This window comes from Vicugna pacos, chromosome 6 (genome assembly GCF_048564905.1).
Source record: "Vicugna pacos chromosome 6, VicPac4, whole genome shotgun sequence".
Taxonomy (NCBI): domain Eukaryota; kingdom Metazoa; phylum Chordata; class Mammalia; order Artiodactyla; family Camelidae; genus Vicugna; species Vicugna pacos.
Window position 1 is genome coordinate 95,611,861 of NC_132992.1, and position 20,964 is coordinate 95,632,824.

General features: G+C 50.9%; 2 protein-coding genes and 2 gene segments (V, D, J or C); all 4 read right to left on the reverse strand.

Moving 5' to 3' along the window:
* Positions 1-16,489, reverse strand: part of LOC116279899 (immunoglobulin gamma-1 heavy chain-like) — a 165,011-nt gene extending 148,522 nt beyond the window's left edge. The window contains exons 1-2 of the mRNA XM_072963909.1: positions 16,378-16,489; positions 15,964-16,273 (exon numbers count right to left, since the gene is read on the reverse strand). Coding sequence (XP_072820010.1) covers positions 15,964-16,273; positions 16,378-16,423 — 356 coding nt within the window. The 5' untranslated portion in view covers positions 16,424-16,489. The remainder of the gene's footprint in view (positions 1-15,963; positions 16,274-16,377) is intronic.
* The window catches only part of LOC102541206 (immunoglobulin alpha-2 heavy chain-like), a 206,450-nt gene that overhangs the window by 177,860 nt on the left and 7,626 nt on the right, over positions 1-20,964 (reverse strand).
* LOC102538064 (immunoglobulin gamma-1 heavy chain) overlaps positions 1-20,964 on the reverse strand; it is a 235,425-nt gene that overhangs the window by 108,219 nt on the left and 106,242 nt on the right. The window lies entirely within an intron of this gene.
* The window catches only part of LOC102531859 (Ig mu chain C region membrane-bound form-like), a 115,383-nt gene that overhangs the window by 60,263 nt on the left and 34,156 nt on the right, over positions 1-20,964 (reverse strand).

A 20,964-nucleotide genomic window follows, 5' to 3' on the forward strand; every position in this document is an offset into this window, starting at 1 on the left:
GCTTGCGTGAGTGTGTACCAAAGAGCGCATTCCAGCACGTGCAGCTTGCTACATGCGCGACGCTTATTAAGGCTGTTACCAACAGAGAGTGGCTGCCTGCGGGGGAAGACGTGGTGGACAGACGCTGCAATGCTGGAGACCGCTGAAAACACAGCTTCTGAACTCAGACCCTCGACGCTAGGGGGCAGCAAAGTCCTCACGTCTCACTTCAGGGAGGGGGTGCACAAACCTCACAAGCACGGTCCTGTTTTCCGGGACTTGACGCAGGGGCAGCTGGGTCTAGTGGGGATGAGCACAGGTGTAGGAGCTGGGACTGGCCCTCCCCACAGGCGTGTCCTTGGACACGCAACAAGCCCACTACATTTTGGCTGTAGTTCACATCTCTACTCTGCGGGAAACAGTGAAACTTACATCACAGGGTTTGTGTCCATATGTGAAAACAAAATACACATGGGTGACAGGTGTTTACTCTGGAAAAAAGACATAGTGGAAAATCGTATTTTCCAGAATTCTATCAAAACCACCAAATCCAATACACTCACTCCTGCTCTGGGGTACTGCCCTTGCTCAAACTCCAGGCTTGCTATGTAGTGAGATGACATGCAAATAGGGCCTCCCTTTGGGGATAAAGCCACCCAGCCCTGGCCCTGCAGCTCTGGGAGAGGAGCCCCAGCCCGGGATTCCAGCTGCTCCCATTCTCTGAGCAGGACTGAGCACAGACGACCCGCCATGGAGCTGGGGCTGAGCTGGGTGGTCCTGGCTGCTCTTCTACAAGGTAATTCATGGAGAAGGAGAGATACTGAGGATGTGGGTGGTCGTGAGTGAGGGAATCAGAGGACGTGTGACAGTCTCCTGACCAGGATGTCTTTGTGTTTGCAGGTGTCCAGGCTCAGGTGCAGCTGGTGGAGTCTGGGGGAGGCTTGGTGCAGCCTGGGGGTTCTCTGAGACTCTCCTGTGCAGCCTCTGGACTCACCTTCAGTAGCTACTACATGAGCTGGGTCCGCCAGGCTCCAGGGAAGGGGCTGGAGTCGGTGTCCAGTATTTATAGTTACAGTAGTAACACATACTATGCAGACTCCGTGAAGGGCCGATTCACCATCTCCAGAGACAACGCCAAGAACACGCTGTATCTGCAAATGAACAGCCTGAAACCTGAGGACACGGCCGTGTATTACTGTGCCACAGGCACAGTGAGGGGAAGCCGGTGTGAGCCCAGACGCAAACCTTCCCTCCTAAGAAGTGTGTGGGTCCACCAGGGGGTGTGCAAGACTCACAGAACAGAAAGACCAGCCCCAGGAGCAAGTGCAGAGGCGGGTGGAAAGGGGCTTCCTGTCTCTGTCAGGGATTTCCTCTACAGCCTCCCCCCAGGACATTTTGTGTTGTGCTCCACGTAGCCCTAATTTCTCATCTTCTCAGCGCAGCCGACAGAGAAGGAAGTGACACTGTCTGTTTAGAGATGAGCCACCACCAGTGAGGAGGGCTGTCCCCTCTCCAGGCTCCTGTCCCTCCCCTTCTGTCCTGACAAGAGGGCTTCCTGAGGGCTTTCATCATCTGTGAGAAACACCAGCGGAGCCCAGTCACCCTGTGAGCTGCTCTCGTGTTCCAGGCGCACACTGACTCCACGCCTGTGAGAATCCCGCCGGGACACTTGCCCCAGGCGGCTCGTCCTCTCGCCATGCGTTCCTCCCTCACACGTTGTCACTGTGGTGGGCACTGATGATCACAGGTGCCCTCCTTCTGTGCCTGTCCCTGAGTCTCCGGGGTGTAGACACAGCCCATCTACAAGGTGCAGCTCTCAGGTTTCCACGTGAATACTGCAGGACAACAAGCGAAGGGACGTGTGCCCTTTACAGCAGCGCTGGGCCATGTTCTGGGCAGGTCTCTGAAAGCAGTTCGAGGGGCCATGTTCTAAGAAGCATCTCAGTTTCCACATAGACAATCTGCACAGATATCGAGAACCAGCCCCACAGAGACCTACCCCCTCCCTGCCCTCTGCTGTCTGTTGATTGTCTCACAAAGCCCACCTCAGCACTGCCTGCTGGCTCCCTCTGCCCAAATTCTCACTAAATCTCTCCTAGACCGTGGGCTTTCCGGGGCTGGAGTCCTTCTCACTATTCCCAGAACCTCCACCAGATGCCAGACAGAGTGAGGTTCCGTAACGAACCTCAGCGGTGAGGACAGAGACCTACACGGTGTTGAAAGGGGAGTGCACTGCTTAAAACAGGTTTTAGAAGAAAAATGACATATCAAAAACAGCAAAACTGGGAGACAGTCAAGATGGAGGTGTAGAAGGAGGCCGTGCTCACCCTCTCCCCCGAATACCACAAAAACCGCATCTGCAAATGGAGCAAATCTCACAGACTGCCTACTGAACTTTGGCAGAGTATCTCTTACAATTGGAAACACAAGGAAATACTCACAAAACCGGATGGGAAAAAAAAAAAATCAGTGCAGGAGCTGCCCCCTGGGGAGGGAGTGGAGAAGGAGGAAAAGTGCGCTCACTCCAGGAGGCCCCCTCTCCAGCAGGAAGGTCAGCAGGGATAGAAAAGGAGCTTCAGAAGCTTGGAGGGAAAATTCGTAGCGACTTGGCAGACAGAACTGGGACAAACCAGCACAGAGGGTCTCTGCCATCCCTAGCTCTAGGTGTGAGCCAGTGAGGGTGGGCTGGGTGGGGCTGCTGGAGCTCAGGCTCCTGTGGATGATCCCGGGCAGAAGGCTGGTGCTGAGTGTGCATAGGCAGCCACAGTAGGCAGAGTGCGGTGCAGGCTGCGGGTAGAAGTGTGCAAAACAGGCTGGGTCAACCCCCACGACAGCACCACTGCTGGGGCACGTGGGGAGGGGTGCAAAGCAGCCCAGCCCCAGCAGTCGTCATCATGAGCCCAGAGGGCACTGCTCAGCACCGTTGTGGCACACATTGCCCTAGAAGAGGGGTGGGGCTCAGAAACCGCAGGCCTCTCAGCGTTCTCTGGGGGGCACCGTCCCTGCAGCGAGGCTCCGGGGCAGAGGTGGGGCTGACACCTGAATCCATGTCCAGGGTCCTGTGACTTTGCAGGTGGGACTGAGACTTGTTTCAAGCCCCAGGCTGTGGTGGCAGATTTGCATAGCTGGTGCCTTTGTGGACCCACACTTCTGAGGTAACCTAGTGGGCTTCTGGTGCTTGATGTGGGGCAAGCCTGGTGCTGACAGTGGCCCTGCGTACCCGACGTGGACATGGGGCTGAGGTCGGGGCTGACCCGTGGCTCATGGTGGATCCAGGTCCCAGTGCCTGATGTCAGTGGATCTGCACTGGTGGCTCTGCAGGGCAGAACCTGGGGACACCAGAGTGGGTTGCTGATATTCCCCTGGCTGAGGGGGGACAAGGGCAGCAACTGCAGAGTGCACTTTGGAAGCCCAAGTAACTAGTGGTGGGCGACAGCACAAGGGCCCTTGCCAGCGGTCGTCTCCTGTGGAGGAGTATTCTGGGGCTCGTCTTCCAGCAGAAGTGCTCCAATCCCGCCTGCCACACACTGCAGCTCAGAAACGGGTCTGGACTCTTCGACTCCTACAGTAGGGGAGCAGGCCCGGCTCTGACAACCACAGAGCAAAGAGGAGGCCCAGTTCAACAGCCAGGGCAGGCTCTGGTCACAACACCAGCCACACCCCTGATCAAGGGGACAAAAACCAGCACACATGTAGGAAAGACACTAAAAACTGTCCTTGCGACAAAATTGTTAGATTTGCACAGTCTACCCATTTGAAAAAAACAGCCCTTCAGACACAGCAGGTAATTGACACGTCTACACCCACAGCCAGAGAGGTGCAAGCAACGTGAGGGGGAGCTGCTCCCGAGTAAAGGCACCAGAGAAGTTCCCTGAAAGAATAAACAATAAAACAGACCCGACAGTCTGCTAGAGCCTAATTCAAAAAGGAGACGACAAAAAGCACTAAGGAAATAAGAAAGACCATCAACAGAAATGTAGAATACAGGGTTTTCTAAAATGGAAATAGAAACTGTAAAGAGGAGCCAATTAAAATCGGAAAACTCAGTTGCTGAGATAAAGCTGAGCCAAACGCAGTCAACAGAAGACTAAATAATACAGAAGAACGAATAAGTGACTTAGATGACGGGATAATGGAAACCACCCGATCACATCAAAGCAGCAGGCAGAAGAGCAAACGGAGACCAACGAAAGCAACATGAGGGACCTATGGGGTGATATAAAGCAGGCCAACCTCCACATAACAGGGGTCCCGGAAGGAGAAGAAAGGGGAAAGGGATCAAACAGGTACTTGAAGAAGTCATGACCGAAAACTTCCCGAACTTCAAGAAGGAAACAGATATCCAGGTACAGGAAGCAGAGAGGGCCCCAAACAAGAAGAACCTTAACAGGTCTACACCAAGACATATTATAATTAAGATGGCCAAAGTTAAAGATAAAGAAAAGATTCTAAAGGCTGCAAGAGAAAAAAAAAGAGGAGTTACAGGGGTCCCCCCATAAGGCTCTCAGCTGACTCCTCTGCACAAACACTGCAGGCCAGAAGGGAGGGGCAGCATACACTCACAGTCCTGAGTGAGAAGAAGCTGCAGCCTAGGATACTCTATCCAGCAGGGCTATCCTTTAGGATAGGAGGAGAGATAAAGAGCTTCACAGGCAAGCAAAAACTAGAAGAGTTCAGCAACACTAAACCCACGCTACAGGAAATGGTGGAAGGTCTGCTGTAAATAGAGAAGAAGCAGGAAGCTACTTTCTTCAATTATGGAAAGCCATAATTGAAGCATGAAAATATCAGAGAACTAAGAGAATAAACATGAAAATGTGAAAGAGGACATAAAAATCAAGTTGTGGGAGAGGGGAACAAGAAAACAATTTTCTTTTCATTCTTCTTAGGATGTGTTTGAGCCTGCATGACCACCAGTCTAAAGCAAACAGATACAGTAATGGGTTAACATACTTGAAAAACAGGGTAACCACAAATCAAAAGCATACAGTAGAGTCACATACATCAAAAAGAAACCAAGCTGACACAAAAGAAAGTTGTCAAACCAGAAAAGGAAACAAAAACAAAAAGAAAAGAACAAAGAAGAAATGCCAAATTAACCAGAAAACATAGTTTAAAATGCCAATAAACACACGTCTATCAATAATTATCATGGATGTCAATGCTCCAGTCAAAAGACACAGAGCAGCAAACCAGATAATAAAACAAAAGCCTACAATATGCTGCCTGCAAGAGACCCACTTGAGGGTGAAGGACACACATAGTTTGAAAGTGAGAGGGTGGAAAAAGGTATTCCATGCAAACAGAAATGGCAAGAAAGCAGGAGTAGCAATACTCCTATCAGACAAAAGAGGCTTTAAAACAAAGGCCATAAACAGGAAAAAATGACATTATGTAATAATAAAAGTAGAAATACAAGACGAGGATATTGCATTTGTTAACATACATGCACCCAGCATAGGAGCCTCTGAATATATGAAACTAATACAAACAGACTGAAAGGGGAAAGCTGATGTGAGCACAGTGACAGCAGGGACTGCAACACCCACTAACGCCCTGGACAGAACTCCCAGGCAGAAAACTAACGAGGCAACCGAGATACCAAATGGCACAAAGGAACAGTTGGGCTCAGCTGATATTTTAAGATGTTACATTACCCCCCAATAGTATATACTTCCTTTTCAAGTGTGCATGGAAACTTCTCAAGGATAGACCACATACTCGGCACGAAAGAAGCCTCAACAGATTTAAGAGGATAGAATTTATTTTGAGCATCAGTTTTGACCACAATGTCATGAAACTAGAAATCAATCACAGAAAGAAAAATAAGAAAACAAACTGCACGGAGACTAAACAACATGCTGCTAAAAACCAATGTGTCGACAAAAACATCAAAGGAAAAATTTAAAAATACCCTGAGACAAATGACAATGAAAACACAACCACACAAAATCTACAGGACGCAGACAAAGCCATCCTAAGAGGGAAGAGCACAGCGGTACAGATCTTCCTCAAAAAAGAATGACCTCAAATAAACCACCTAACCTGCCACCTGAAAGAATTAGAGAAAGAACAGTGAGCAAAACCTGAAGTCAGCATCAGGAAAGAAATAATAAAAATTAGGGAGGAACTGAATAAAATAGAGACCGGAAAAAAAAAAAAAACAATAGAAAAAAATCAATCAAACCAAGAGCTGTTTTTTTTTAAAGAGTGAAAAAAGAATCAACAAACCTCTGGCCAGCTTCACCAAGAAGGAAAGAGAGGATACAAGTGAACAAAATAAGAAAGGAAAATGGAGAAATTACAGCCAATACCACAGACATTCAAAAGACCACTAGAGAACACTATGAACAACTATATGGCAACAGATTGGACACCCTAAAGGAAACGGACAAGGTTCTGGAAACATAAAGTCTACCAAACTGAATCAAGAAAAAATAGATCCTTTGAACAGAATGATCACTAGAAGTGACCAGAATCAGCAACAAAAACCTCCCTGCAAACAAACGTCACTGGGGAAATTTGCAGGAAAGTGGTCACCACATGCAGATGGCGTGGCACTTTACGTAGAAGCCCTAAGGCTCCACGCAAAACGACTGGAGCTGATGAAGGAATTCGGCAAGGCAGCAGAACACAGGATTAGCACAGAGAAATCGGCTGCATTTCTTTCCACTAACAATAAAATATCAGAATGGCTGCTATCAAAAAGAACACAAATGACAAATGTTGTCGAGGATGTGGAGAAAAGGGAACCCCTGTACACTGTTGTTGGGGATGTAAATTGGAGCAGCCACTGTGGAAAACAGTATGGGGATTTCTCAAAATACTCAGATGAGAACTATTACATTGTTGTGGAAAAATGTGCTACAGCTCGGTGTTACAGCTCAGTTGTGTCAGCAACCTGGGTCCAGGCGGGAGACCAAGCAGCACTCGGAGAGCTGGAGAACTCAGGTTTACTACGCCAGCGGGCCCAGAGGAGTCGGCACTCCAAGCTCTGGACCCCGTCTGTAGGTTTACACAGGATTTCATAGGCTGCCAGTGTACACTTTGCAACATCACATGCAAATGAGGTATAACGAAAGTTGACTAATTAGGAACAAGCTTTGCAGAAATGGACAAATCAGGAGGGAGAGATAACCAATCAGGAGTGAGCTCCATGCAAATGAAGCACTACAAATGGACCAATCAGAAGTTAGGGAAATGGACCAATCAGGAGTGAAGGAAATAACCAATCAGGAGTGAGCTCAGGGAACCAATAGGGTTTTAGGGATAAGTAAGCCGTTTCTGGGCCAGGGAACTGGATGGTGCCGGCAGCAGAGTAGTGGCCCTGCTTGGGGGTCCTGCTGGTCTTTCTATGGGACTTCCCGCCTCATTCCCCACTTTGATGCTCTCTTTAACATCTGCAGCGAGCATCAGCCTTACAGTGGTGCCCCTTATTCACCATTGGGTTCTTCTGGTCCAGGGGCCTGTACTGAGTGACTAGTAGCTGCCGTCTCAGTGACTCTATCCATGAGCTAATGAAACGGGTAATGAGGTTAAGGATGCAGGGACCAAACAGCAGCGCTGGAAGGATCATAAGGAGGGGGCCTGCTGGGGGTAGGCAGGAGGCCCAACTCCAGGCGTTAGTCCCCTGTGCCCAGGAGTTTGCTGATTCCTGGTTTCTGCATTCAGCTCGATCTCGTAGTTGTTGGACCGTATTTCTGACAATTGCTGATTGATTAACGTAGAAACAGCATTCCTCATTTAGGAAGAGACAGAGTCCCCCCTTTTTGGCAGTGAGCAGTTCTAAACCCCTCCTGTTCTGTAGGACAAATGCCACTAGGGAGTCCAACTGGTTTTGTAGAGTCATTCAGGACTCAGCCACCTGTTTTAAACCTTCAGTGACCTCAGCAGATAACTGCTGGTAACAGTGGGAAGATGAGGCTGTTCCTCCTATTCCTTTGCCCACTCCAGTCGCTATTCCAGCCCAAGGAGTAGTGGTATTAACTGGATGGCCCTTTTTGATCTAGTATGGGCCATCAGGGGTACGGGAAGGCTCTGGTTATCAGGTGTTATGTCCATCTGAGGGGTAAGGAAGGCCAGTGTGCAAGTACCTGTCCAACTGGCTGGCAGGCACCGTAGGAGTGTGCTCCGCAAACAAAAAAGGTTCCTGGGCTCAGTGTGCACCAGGGCTTGGCAGGCATACAACTGTAAACAGGTGTGCAGTTATGGGTTTGGGCACACTGGGCAGTGGCCAGATTTCCCAGAGTCTGGGGACCACCCAGGGCGGCCATTGAACTTGGTTAGATCTGAGCGGCCCATCGGGCTGGCCGCATGCTGGAGGGGCCGGGATGCAGGCAGAGCCAGCAAGCACTTGCTAGTTGTGGGTTAGTAGCATGAAGAAGGTGATGGACTTGCTTCATAAGGGACTTAATTGGGGGTCCTGGTTATAAGGCATGGACCTAGGTCTATTTTTCTTTTCCCAACCCTTGCTAGGTCTGTAGAAGGGCCCTGAGCGTGTGGGCCGGGGTTTCTTCTGCAATTTGGTGAATGGGTCCCATTGGAACCTCCGTCATGGAAAGAGATAAGTCAGCAACTCCTTTCACAAGCAGAAGAAGGGCTTGGGGTTTCACCATTTCTCACAGGGAGGTATGGTTCCTCCAGCAGACCCTGACTGACCGTTGGGCTTCCTACTGTGGAGGAACGGAGCACAGCTGGTGTTAGTCTCTGGCCCATGTTTCAATCCTGGGGTGCAGTGGCCATCAGTCCTACAACTCGCAATACAGAGACAGTACTCAGTCCTAAAATAAAGCGGGGCAGCAGTTCATTTTCTGTCTTGATCGGCGGTTCCTCAGGCTTCCGCCACGGAAGGCTTCCGGGTGTGGCTAGAGCAAGGCTCTGTGCTCTCTGGCAGGCGAGGCGGGCGTCTCTGGATCCTGATTTAAGAGGCTCTCTGGGGATCTGGGCGACGCTCCAGACATCCTCGTCTCGTGGTGGCGCTGCTCTCTTTACTCTGCGTGATGAATCCGGGGGGCGATATCTGCAACTTTAGAGCTGTTGGGGTGGCTAACACAACTGGGTAGGGGCCCTTCCAGGCGGGTCTGAGTGGCTCCCTTTGCCAATCTCTTGCCCAGACTTGGTCCCCAGGTCATATGGGTGTCACATTGTTCCCAGTGACACTGGGATCCTGTCAGTTCCCCACCTGTGGATTTCTCGCATAGCCTTTCTGAGGCCCTGTATTTGCTTATGAAGGTCTACGCTCCCCACTTCTGTAATACTTTCCCCTAGTCTAATTAAAGGAGCGGGCCTCCCGTACAGGCCCCCAGAAGGGAGAGCCCCGTCTTGGACCGAGCGGCACAGCGTACCCGCAGAAGAGCCGGGGGCAGAGTGTCAGCCCAAGGTAGCTGAGTTTCCGGACTGCGCTTCGCCGTAACTTGCTTCAGGGCCCGGGTCCCGCGCTCTGCTCTCCCTGAGCTCGGGGGCCCGTCGGCTGCACGTGGACTCCAGTGGCTGTGTAGCGCCTCTGCCACAAATGCAGATCCGTTGTCTGCCCCTGTGGTCAGTGGCATCCCGAATCCGGGAACGGTGCCTCTGAGTAAGGCCTTTGTTACTTCCCTTGCCTTCTCAGTCCGTGCTGGGTGTGTGTCCACCCACCCTGAAAAGGTGCAGACAAAAGCCAGTGCATCCTGTGTCCTCTGCCAGGCCCTATTTCTGTGAAATCCGCTTCCGTGTCTTCAGAAGGAGCCTCCTTTTGGTCCAGTCGGCCCCCGTTCTGCATTGTTCTGGGCACGCACAAGGCAGTGCTGTGAGACTGAGGCACAGAGGGGTGGAAGTTGAGCCATCAGGTAGTATCGATCCAGCAGGGCCTCTGAGGCCGTCTGTCCACGTGGGTGAGCTCCTGCTGCTGGAGGACCACGTGATGGGCTAAGTGTTCAGGTACGTATATCCATTTGTCAGGCATCGCCCACCATCCCTCCTTTCTTTTGGTTCCTCCTTCGGTCCTGGCCCATGAGCTTTCCTCTCGGCTGTGTTCCAGAGGCGTTGGCAGTTCGAGTGCTGGTGGAAACTTCGCCACGGTCCCAGGATCTCTGGTGTGGCCAGACTGACTTGCTGCTTCTCACACAGCCTGGTCTGCCAGTCGGCTTCCTCTGCTTACAGGGTCGTCTCCCTTCGGGGCCCCTCGCAGTGGATGACTGACCCCCCGCAGGCTCCCAGACTGCCTCTAACAGTTGCACTATCTCGCCTTTATTCTTGATCTCCTTTTCTCCAGCTGTTAACAGACCCCCTTCTTTATGTACAGGGCCATGTGTGTGCAGGGTAGCAAAGGCGTGCTTAGAGTCCGTGTGGACGTTGACCTGCTTTCCTCTTCCCTCTCGTGACGCCTGGATGAGCACCCATGTTTCTGCCCTCTATGCCGACCATCCCAGTGGTAGAGATTCGGCTTTTATTACATCGTGTGCTGCGGTCACCGTGTTTCCTGCCGTATGTTGTCCGTCCTGCATGGAGCTGCTCCCGTCTGTAAAAGTTCAAGTTCAGGGTTCTGGAGCGGAACATCAGACAGCTCACGCCTGCTTGAGACTTCTACTATGTCCTCACAGTCGTGGTCGGCTGGGCCCTCTCCCTCGGGCAGGAAGGTGGCTGGGCTCAAGGTCCGCACTGTCTCCAGGCAGATCCTGCGGTTTTCACAGAGGAGCCCTGGGCAACGTGTCATTCTAGTGTTGGTCAGCCATTGGCGCCCCTGGCTGTGCGTCAGGGTGGGGACTGCGTGTGGAACCTTCACGCTGGCAGTCTCTCCAAGGGTGAGCGTGCCTGCTTCCTTGACCGTAGGGTTACTGTAGCAGCCGGTGCTCGTAAGCATGGTGGCCACCCTGAAGCTACTGGGTCCAGATTCTTTGACAAATAGGCCATGGGCCACTGCCAGGCCCCCACTGCTTGGGTGAGAACCTCTAGGGCTGTATGACTCTTCTCATGGACGAACAAGCTGAATTCTCTTGTCACGTCTGGTAGTCCCAGGGCTGGGGCCCTGGTTAGCAGTCTTTTGACCTCATTAAATGCTTCTTCCTGCTTGGGTCCCCAGTCTGAGGGTTCTTTCCCAGATCCAGCGGTGGCTTCACATAGGGACTTGTCTATGTCTGAGAAACCAGGGATCCAGATTCGGCAGAACCCTGCTGCCCCCAGGAATTCTCGGATCTCTCTCTTGGTGCCTGGCTGTGGTATTGCACAAATGGCTTGTTTTCACTCTGGGCCTTCTGGGCTTGTTTTCACTCGGTGTCCTTCTGAGACAAAGAACCTGAGATACTCAACTGTCTTTTTATAAATTTGTGCCTTTTTCCAGGAGACCTTATAGCCAGCATCCGACAGCAGCGCTAACAGGGCCTGGGTTCCCTCCCAACAGCCCTCTTGCCTGGGGCTGCCTGATAACAGGCCGTCTGCACACGGCAGCAGGCACAGTTTAGAGCTTCTCCCAGGAAGGCAGTCAAATCCGTGGCCAGTGCTTCTCCAAACAGGGTGGGTGAGTTTTTAAAACCCTGTGGTAAGCGAGGCCAGGTTAACTGAGTTTTCCTGCCCGTGTGGGGGTCCTCCCATTCGAAGGCAAATATTGGTTGACTGACTGGTGCCAGCCTGAGGCAGAAGGAAGCGTCTTTGAGGTCTAGGCAGGTGAACCATTTGGCCTGGGCCGGTAGGAGTCTGAGAAGAGCGTGTGGATTCAGGACCACTGGGTGTATTGTGGTCACGGCATTGTTAACTACTCGCAGATCCTGCACTGGCCTTCAGTCTATTACTCCCACCTTTCTGACGGGCAGAAGGGGCATGTTCCATGGAGACTGGCCCTCTTTGAGAACTCCCTCATCACGCAAACACTGGATGTGCTTCTGAATTCCCAGGTGGGCTTCTCTGGGTATGGGGTACTCTCGCAGCCTGGATGGGGTTGCACCCGGTCGCAGGTCTATTACCAGTCGGGCCAGTCTTGGGGGTCCCCCTTCTGCCCAGACAGAGGGGAGCTCTCCTCACGGAGAGTCAGGGTTTGTCTGGGCGCTTTCTGTTTGGTATAGGCACCATTCTTCTTCTCGGGGCATGGTCACCATCATGAGCAAGGCTTCCTTCCCCCTCAGAGTTAGATGTGATTGCTTTCCAGGAGAGAGTGTTATCCGGGCCCCCAGTTTACAAAGTCTCTTCCCAAAAGGGGATGGGGCATTCTGGTAGGTAGAGAAACTCATGAGTGACTAAATGTCACCCGAGCTGGCATGATCGTGGATGGCAAAACAGGCGAGAGGCCTGGTCCCCGGTGGCTCCTGTGATAATTGCCGTTTTCTCGGTCAAGGGGGCCACAGCTTTGATTACCACCGTGTCTGCTGTAAATGTCATCGGTTGGCCCCCCGCCAACATCTTGACTGCGGGCTCCCCTGGGCCCAGGAGCAGGGACGCAGTCTCCCCTAGGCTGAGTCCAGCCCGGCCAACCCGACCAGGTTCCTCAGAGGAGGCTCGGGCCGGTACTTTCCTTCGCTGGCTGGAGGTTTTCTCTTCGGTAGGTTTTTTGCTTCTCCGCGATGACATTCATTTTCCCAGTGACCAACCTTCTTACAGTATGCACGTTGGTCTTGCCTCCGGGGGCCCCACACGGGTCCCCCCTTTGCGCCAGCAGGCATGCTTTCTGTTTTGTTCATCTGCCTGCTTCTTGTCGGGCTTCGTGGCCTTGATTTATGAAGACTTTGTTGGCCATCTCCAGCAGTTGAGTGGAATTCATTCCAGCAAAACCTTTCAGTTTTTGAAGTTTTTGGTGGATGCCGGTGTAGGATTGGGCCACAGAAGCAGCACTGACCATCCGCTGGGTTTCAGGGGCTTCGGGGTCAAATGGGGTGTAGATCCGAAAGCTTCGCATAGCCTCTCATAGGAGTCCATGGAGACCCGTCCGGCTTTTGGATCACCGTGATGGTCTAAGTCATGTTGGTTGGTTTCTTTGCCCCGGCTCGCAGCCCATGCGGGAGGGCTCTCTGATACATCTGCAGAGCCTCTCATCCATCTTGGGTGTTAAAGTCCCAGTTTGGCCTTCTTTCTGGGGCTGCATTTAGGGCTGACCCTTCTGCGTCCATGGTTCCCTCTGGGGTCTGCTCTTGTAGCCAACTTTTAGTTTCTGTCAGGACCCGCTTTCTTTCTTCAGCATTGAAGCGTCAGGAGCAGCTGACGGATGTCGTCCCAAGCTGGCCGGTGGGTCTGGAAGATGGACTCTAGGAGGGCAATCATGGCCTGGGGTTTTTCTGAATACGGAGGAGTGTGGTGTCGCCAGTTCAGGAGGTCTGTTGTACTGAAAGGCTGGTGGTACAGGACGGAGTGTCTGGGCTGCACAGAGCCATTGTCGTTAACATGTTGGGGCCCTTGGGCCTCCGGGAGAGGCATCTGGAGGGTGGCCGCTGGCTGGCTGGCTAGTTGGGCTGAACAGTCTCTTCCCTAAGGGTTCCTGGCATGGAGCCTGGGGTTGTGGCGGTGGGGACACGGATGGAGGAGGGCTATCAGGTGGAGGTGGCTGTGGTGGAGCCACAGAGGGAAGGACACATGGCGGGGGCATCGCTGGTTCTTCTTCAGGGTCCCCCTGAAGAATTGGCTTCGTTGCACCTTCCTTTTTTATTTTTACTGTCTGGGCCACGAGGATCCTACACTTTCCCTGATCATTTGTGCAGAACCAGGCCCATGGGGGCAAGGTTTGGGCGACTGTTAGCCAGGGGTCAGTATATGGGAATTGGTTGGGGTGCCCTGGGGTCCTGGCAATTACTCTGTACATGGCCCGGATAGTTGGCAGGTCAAGTGTGACTCCTGAGGGCCATCCCACTCTGAAGGTGGGTCACTCTAACTTGCACAACCTGTGCAGTTTTTCTGGGGACAATTTAATCCCATAGTCTCCTGAGAAACCCTTTTTGAAATTTTGAATCGTGCAGTCCAGAACTGTCGGCTTTGATTTTGAGGCTCCCATGATCGGTTGACAGGTTTTATGGCCTATAGGATGGGTCTGCTTCTGGCACCACAGACTGTGACCCCAGTACCAGTTTTTTTTGTTTTTCTTTTTTTTTTACTCCTCAAAAACAGTGAAGTTCTCAAAAAGCCCACTGCCTCACTGGGCCTAATATTTATCTGTTTGGCTGCAAGTCCTGCTAGTGAGTTAGGGTTTCACGTTAGGCAGCAGTCCCTGAAGCTCCGCTGGCCTGGACAAGCTCTAGGTGTCCCTGTGTGGTCTTTTTACAGCCTGAATTGACAAAATATGAGGATGGAACGGCCAGCCAGTGGCAGAGTAAATGGATCAAAGGGGGACCTCAGAAGAGGACTCCAGCCAGGCCTGGGGTGGCTCCCTCTGGCTCAGGCCTTGCGGCTGCGATTGCAGACAGAGGGGTAGTATAGAGGCTGGTTTCTGAACTGCAACAGGATATTCTGGGGCACTGGTGACAAGGTCGTGTCTGAAACTCTTTACCGTAGTCTCCTCTTAGTCCCGGAGGGCACAGGGGTCGTTTACTCATAGGCTGTTCTATGATTAGATTCCTGGGAGAAAAGTAGTAAATATTTATCATGCTCTTGGACGTGGCACAGAAATGGACGAGAAGAGACCAAAGCGGGCAGCTCGCATACCTTTGGACAAAGACACACAATATCCTGGGGAACTGACAGGGTGAAGAAATCTGTGGTTTGGGGCTCACTTAGTGAAGAACCTGAGAGGAGCTTGTGTGGGGGTTAGCGCATCAGAAGGAGCAGAGTCTGCTGCCAGGAGCTGCCAGGCTGGATCCCCACGTGGGGTGACGGGGGTCCTTCCACCTCCAGACGCAGGGAGTGCGCCTTTCACAGGAGAGCCATGAGTCTTGCGCTGGGAGACAGAGGGGAAGGTCCGAGGGTCCCTCTTGTGGTGGCTGCTCCTTAAGCCACTGTAAGTCCAAGCAGTCAGCATGGCACTGGGGCACGTGCTGGGGGGAACGCCCTGGACCCCGCACTTGGTGTGTGTTGCGGTGTTTGTGTTTACCTCGGCACAGCCGGCGTGTGATGCGGGTACCAGCTTTACCTGCTTTCCCAGGTGTGAGCTGCACCGTGCAGCCTGGCGTGCGTGCAGGGTGCCGGGGAGCACACAGCAGGGGGCCAGAGCCCTCCTGCCCAGACCTGGGCTTGTAAGCACGGGACCTGACCGCCCTGAAGGAGATCCTGGACGAGCCGGGCGTGCCTGGTGTAGAAAGCGTCCCGCAGTGTGTCTGCAGTAGTTTCTGAAATTTCACACGTCAGTGCCCACCTGTCTGTAACAGCTCCCTCCCAATTATCTGTGCGTTCATCGGTGATAATTGATCAATAAGCTCGTGACCCAACGTGACCTGCACAGGGAACAGGGAGCAGGAGCCTCTGTTCTGCAGGGATTCTCTGGACCTGGAGGAGGAGCCCACTTGGCCACGGCCCCACCCATTCCCTCTCACTGGCCTCGTTCCCTGTGACCCGCTTGTGGTCCTGGGGGGCTGCGAGCCTCGCCGGGCTTCTCATGGAGGACGTCAGCAAGGAGCCCCCACCTGGCAGGGACACGTGCCCCCATCAGTAGGGTGGGGCTGAGAGTTCACAGGGGAGGGTAGAGTGTGTCTAACTGTCCGTAAATCCACCATGATGGTTTTACAGTGCTCCACGTTGACCCGATTTGGACAGGGGCCAACATGAGTACATAAATGCAAGAGAAACTCTGCCTCTTGTGCAGCAGAGGATTTTTTTTAAATGTTGTTTTTCCTTTTAGAAAAAAACTTTCTAATTGGGAGACTAAATGTGCAAGCCCAGATTCTCGGATCCAGAGGGGTTCCTGCACTGTGGAGAGGAAACTCCAGAGCCTGACAGGAAACCGTGAAACCAGCTGCCTCCTGCACCTGCCCCTGGGGCTGAAGGGCACAACTGGGGAGTCCTGAGTGCCCTGGGGGGTCTTAAGTGTCCCCTGTGACCCTGCACACCGTCTGTGACCCTGCAGGGAGGTTTGTGTCTGGGCTCACACCGACTTTCCCTCACTGTGTCTTTGCACAGTAATACACGGCCGTGTCCTCAGATTTCAGACTGTTCATTTGCAGATACAGCGTGTTCTTGGCGTTGTCTCTGGAGATGGTGAATCGGCCCTTCATGGATTCTGCATAGTATGTGCTACCACCATTCCAGCTAATAGCTGAGACCCACTCCAGCCCCTTCCCTGGAGCCTGTCGGACCCAGCTCATGGCATAATCATCAAAAGTGAATCCAGAGGCTGCACAGGAGAGTCTCAGAGACCCCCCAGGCTGCACCAAGCCTCCCCCAGACTCCACCAGCTGCACCTCAGCCTGGACACCTGCAAACACAAAGACATCCTGGTCAGGAGACTGTCACACGTCCTCCGATTCCCTCACTCACGACCACCCACATCCTCAGTAGCTCTCCTTCTCCATGAATTACCTTGTAGAAGAGCAGCCAGGACCACCCAGCTCAGCCCCAGCTCCATGGCGAGTCGTCTGTGCTCAGTCCTGATCAGAGAATGGGAGCAGCTGGGAATCCCGGGCTGGGGCTCCTCTCCCAGAGCTGCAGGGCCAGGGCTGGGTGGCTTTATCCTCAGAGGAAGGCCCTATTTGCATGTCATCTCACTACATAGCAAGTCAGGGCCTTGCTGGCCTCAGAGAGGGCCAGGCCCCTGAGCAGCTGTGAGTGTCTGTGGTTTGCTGGTGTTGGTAGCATTTGGAAATGTCATGTTTATTGTGTGAGTTTTCAGGGTAAACACTTAGAACCTGAATTTTTTTTGAGTGTGCATACGGTTTCTGTGATGTCGGTGCCAGAGTTCCTCCCACGTTGGTGATGTACGCAGCCCCCAGACGGGTACCGCATTGTGGTCTGTGTAGGGACACATGTTAGGTGAGAGTTTGTCCAGCATTTTCACCTGTGCTCCTCATCTGGGATATAAGTGATGCAGAGTCAGCATCAAGAGAGTATTGGACACAGAAATAGACTCATGGACAGAGAATACAGACATGTGGTGACCGGGTTGGGGGGCGGGGTAGAGGGTGGGAAGGGGTAGACGGGGGTTTCAAAATTGTAGAATAGATAAACAAGATTACACTGTATAGCACAGGGAAATATACACAAAATGTTATGATAAATCACAGAGAAAAAAATGTGAAAAATAAAAGAGAGTATTGGACAAGACCCTGTTCAGTGATGAGTTCATGATGATTTTGACAGTTACTGTGTTGACCAGTAATCTGTAAGCAGAGTTCATGAGGATTGTTTTCAAAAGTCACTAACATATCGATGTCTTTCTATCAATAATAACATTCAAGAAAATTTCTTTACTTGTGATTGGGCTGTAATGAACACTTTTTATATACTTTGTAATTTTATTTTTATGCAAGTTACAAACTACACAATGTGCTATAAATCTCACCTCAGTGTTGCACATTGAAATCTACACATAGTGGAATAGAAAGTTTATGTGATATGAGAAATGTGACCAAGCCTCACCCTACCTGAGTTTGACGTCTCCAGGTGGCATGAGAGCTGGGAGAAGGTCCAACTGGATCTCTTGGATGAACTGCAATATCCCAGGTGTTAAACTTCAGAGTGTGAACTGCCAGGTGTGAAGACTGAGGGCCATTCCCACCCCTTTCAGACTCATCATTTCAAACTGCTTCTTGCACCACAACCACTCCCCACCCAGCTGTGCTGTCCTCACATCACAGACCTGCAGCACCTGAAGGATTCTGGTCTAGACGCATCCATACAGGCGAGGGTCTTAGCTGCCAGAAGTAGGGAAGCACGACTAGAGGGAAGGTGGATGATGAAACAGGCACTGAGCCCTCAGCCACAGGGAAGTTCTGTCAGGAGCCAAGAAAGACTTGGGATGTGGGTTCAGAATCCAAGGCTTCATCCTGACTTTGCAGCACTGTCCTCAGAAGGGCTGGGCTGCACCGAGGTTCACACGCTTCTGAGAATATTAATGTCAGAATCCTGGGTATAGATTCCACTGAAGATGGGGAAGACATTGATTTGAATAAATAATCCTATTAGACATTTCTTTATAGAATTGGGTGATTTTGATAAAGAAAATTAGCTGATATTGTTCCAATTCAGAAGGATGATGGAAGTCCAGATATCCATCATCACACAAGTAACCAGGGCTCCCGTCTGTGTGCAGGGACACACACACACACACATGCACACACAGGTGCACATGCACATATGCAGAGACCCACACTCTTCTATCATATCTGCTTCCAAACCCTCCTCTGTCCAAGGTATTGTCTTACACACACACAAGACATAATCCTGGGACAGGAAACTGCTGGCATCTGAGGAAACATGGAGGACCCGTATTGTCCAGTAATGAGTGAGCGACTCTGTTTTCTTGGATCCCATGACAAGGGCTGCAATGCAGGGCTTAACAGTACCTCAGACGCCATCAGCACACGGCCCTGCACTGAGCTCTGGGTTTAGCCCTAGTTTCCACTTTACAGCATGTGTGAAGGCTCCACGAGCACCTGCACACTGTGTTTCCAGTGAACGAGAGCTTTAATTTCACCCAGTCAGATACGTAGTATTGGAATAGTTGGTTTCATGGTGAGTTGATGCTAAAAATTGTAAAGTTTGTCACTTTTTTGTAGTCGGGGCTCCAGTTTTTAGTCCCATCAGCAGAATTCTGCTTTGCTCCAATATCCTCTTTATATTACAAAATTATCACATTCCTTATCCCTATTCTTCAGTTATGGGGACGGGTCTTGATAACACAGTCTCATCTGCATGTAGCTCCGTGTTCAGAACATCTGAACATGTGGGAACAACATAATTGCTCTCTGGATTCTCAGATTAGCCACTGTCTGATCTCTGCTCCATCTCCAGGCTTAAATACAAAAACATGCATAATCCAGATCTGGTGTGGAGTTTCCTTCCAATGAGTGTCTCTAATACGTGAAGACATTTTTTGTTATACACATGATTCACTTGTATTTCACCATGAAGTTGAACTCATAAACCCAGCATTGCCTGACTAGGGTATCCTGGCTTCTGAAACAAAAATGATCCAATCTCAAAAAGCAGGAAAAATCACAATAATTCTGAATACACAGAAACCTCAGTTAAATAGAGTTTGGTGAAAGCACAGTGGGCTCTCATGTCCTACCAGGAGAGCAGAGTCCAGCTTTTAGAAGCAGAAAGATGCCCTGATCCCTCCTGGCAAGGACTCAGGCAGTGAGGGGTGGTCACAGCTCAGGCAGTGAGAAGCCCTGGGTGCCTTGTTCACTACAGCCCCTCCTCCAACATCCATTCCCGTCTGCAAAAGAGTCTTATCCCCGTGGATGCTAGGACCTGCAGGTGGCTCACTGTGATTCCAGGCCCGGAACACAAATCATTGTTGATCCCAGATTACAACACTTCTTTTTGCTGGAGAAATAACTGGCCATCTATTTATTACAGGTCAACAATTTCATGGCCCTTTGGAATCAGACAAGACCCCGTATGACTGTGAGGCTGCTGACCAAACAGGTGTGGGACCCACACTGGGCCCATGGCTGCACCCTGTGATTCTCACCTGTCCTGGAGTTTGAGGGTAAATCATTCTCCTGGATCCCAGCTTCTACATCTGTGCAGTAAGAAGCTCTGCAGGCTTTGTCTGAGAACTATTGTAAGGTGTGTCCTTCGTGGGTAGGACCTTGTACTGTATGCAAGTACTTGTTTAGCATTCAGTCTGAGTTTGAAATCAGGTTGTTCCAGCTGGAAGTGGCCGGCCTTCCTCCCGCTCCTTGGGAATAGGGGCTGATCTACTGAGCCTGTGCTGAGCAGCCTTCAGCCTGGCTCCTTCACAACCAGACTGATCCCTTAGACCTGACTGGTGTTAGCCCTGCTGGCTATTTGCGCTGTTTGACCCTTTAGGCTGCTTGGAAATTATTCCTTTATTCTCCAGAAATCACCTTGAGAAATGGGGTCCAAGTTATCTAAGTACTTTGAGGTCACTTCTGCAGTAGGAACCACAGCTGTGTTTTTGTTTAAACCCAGGGTCCTCCCTTATGGAAATTTGTAGTGAAATGGACAGACCTGGCGAAAGGCGATTCATGCTTCTATTAAATATACATGTCAGTGGTCATTATGGGGGACTTTAGAAAATCTCAAACTTACTTTCCTTAAAACCAAGTTGGTGAAATATGACAAATCTTCAAAATTTAATGGAAAACCTATTTCCCTCATTATTCTGTGCCTTAGAAACATGTTTAGGAACCTTAAGTTACCTGTCCTCAAACGTGATCATAAGATTAACTGGGGCAAACAGGGATTAAGGAAAGAAAACAGGGCCTCTGAAGCCCGGGCTCCCCTTCCCTGGGCTGTGTGTCTCAGGCTTCCCTCCAGCACCAATGCCTCCCTCCCCTCTTACTCCTGCACCTCCCCTGTACCCTCAGGTCTTCCACAGTCAGTGTCTCCACAAACTTCCCACTTCCTCTGAAATTCTCCCCATATTCTATTCCTCCAACTTGTCAGGTCTTGTTATCTTAAACTTCATCCATATGAGGACCCAGAGGACCATCTCCTCATTTCTTTTTTTCTGGACTAAAACTGAACTGTAGTCAAAGATTTTCCAAACCAACGTTCCTCACAGAGTAATTTAATGTGGCCCCTCAGAGTCTTCAGCCCGGCTTCTCTGACTTACATTGTCCTGGTCCTGCAGTTGTTGAAGTCACACCTAGCACTTTTGTAAACCGCTTACTGGGAGAATCCTAAAAGGTGTTTAGAATTTGAGCCAGGAGAAGAGTCCATGAACTTGTTATATAAAAATTCTCTAGCAGCAACTAGGCAAATTCATTGGGCAATTCCTGAGACTTTCTCAACACTTTCATTTGGAATAAAAATTCAGGTTTCCCATGAAAATCTGTTGAATCTCTTCATGTTTATTTCAATCAACTGCAAATCATTTTAAAAGAAAATTACAGTTTTGCTTCATATGTTCATTCCACCTGGGCCACTTTTAAAGCTAGTTTACAAACAAGCTGACACAGGACATTTCAATTG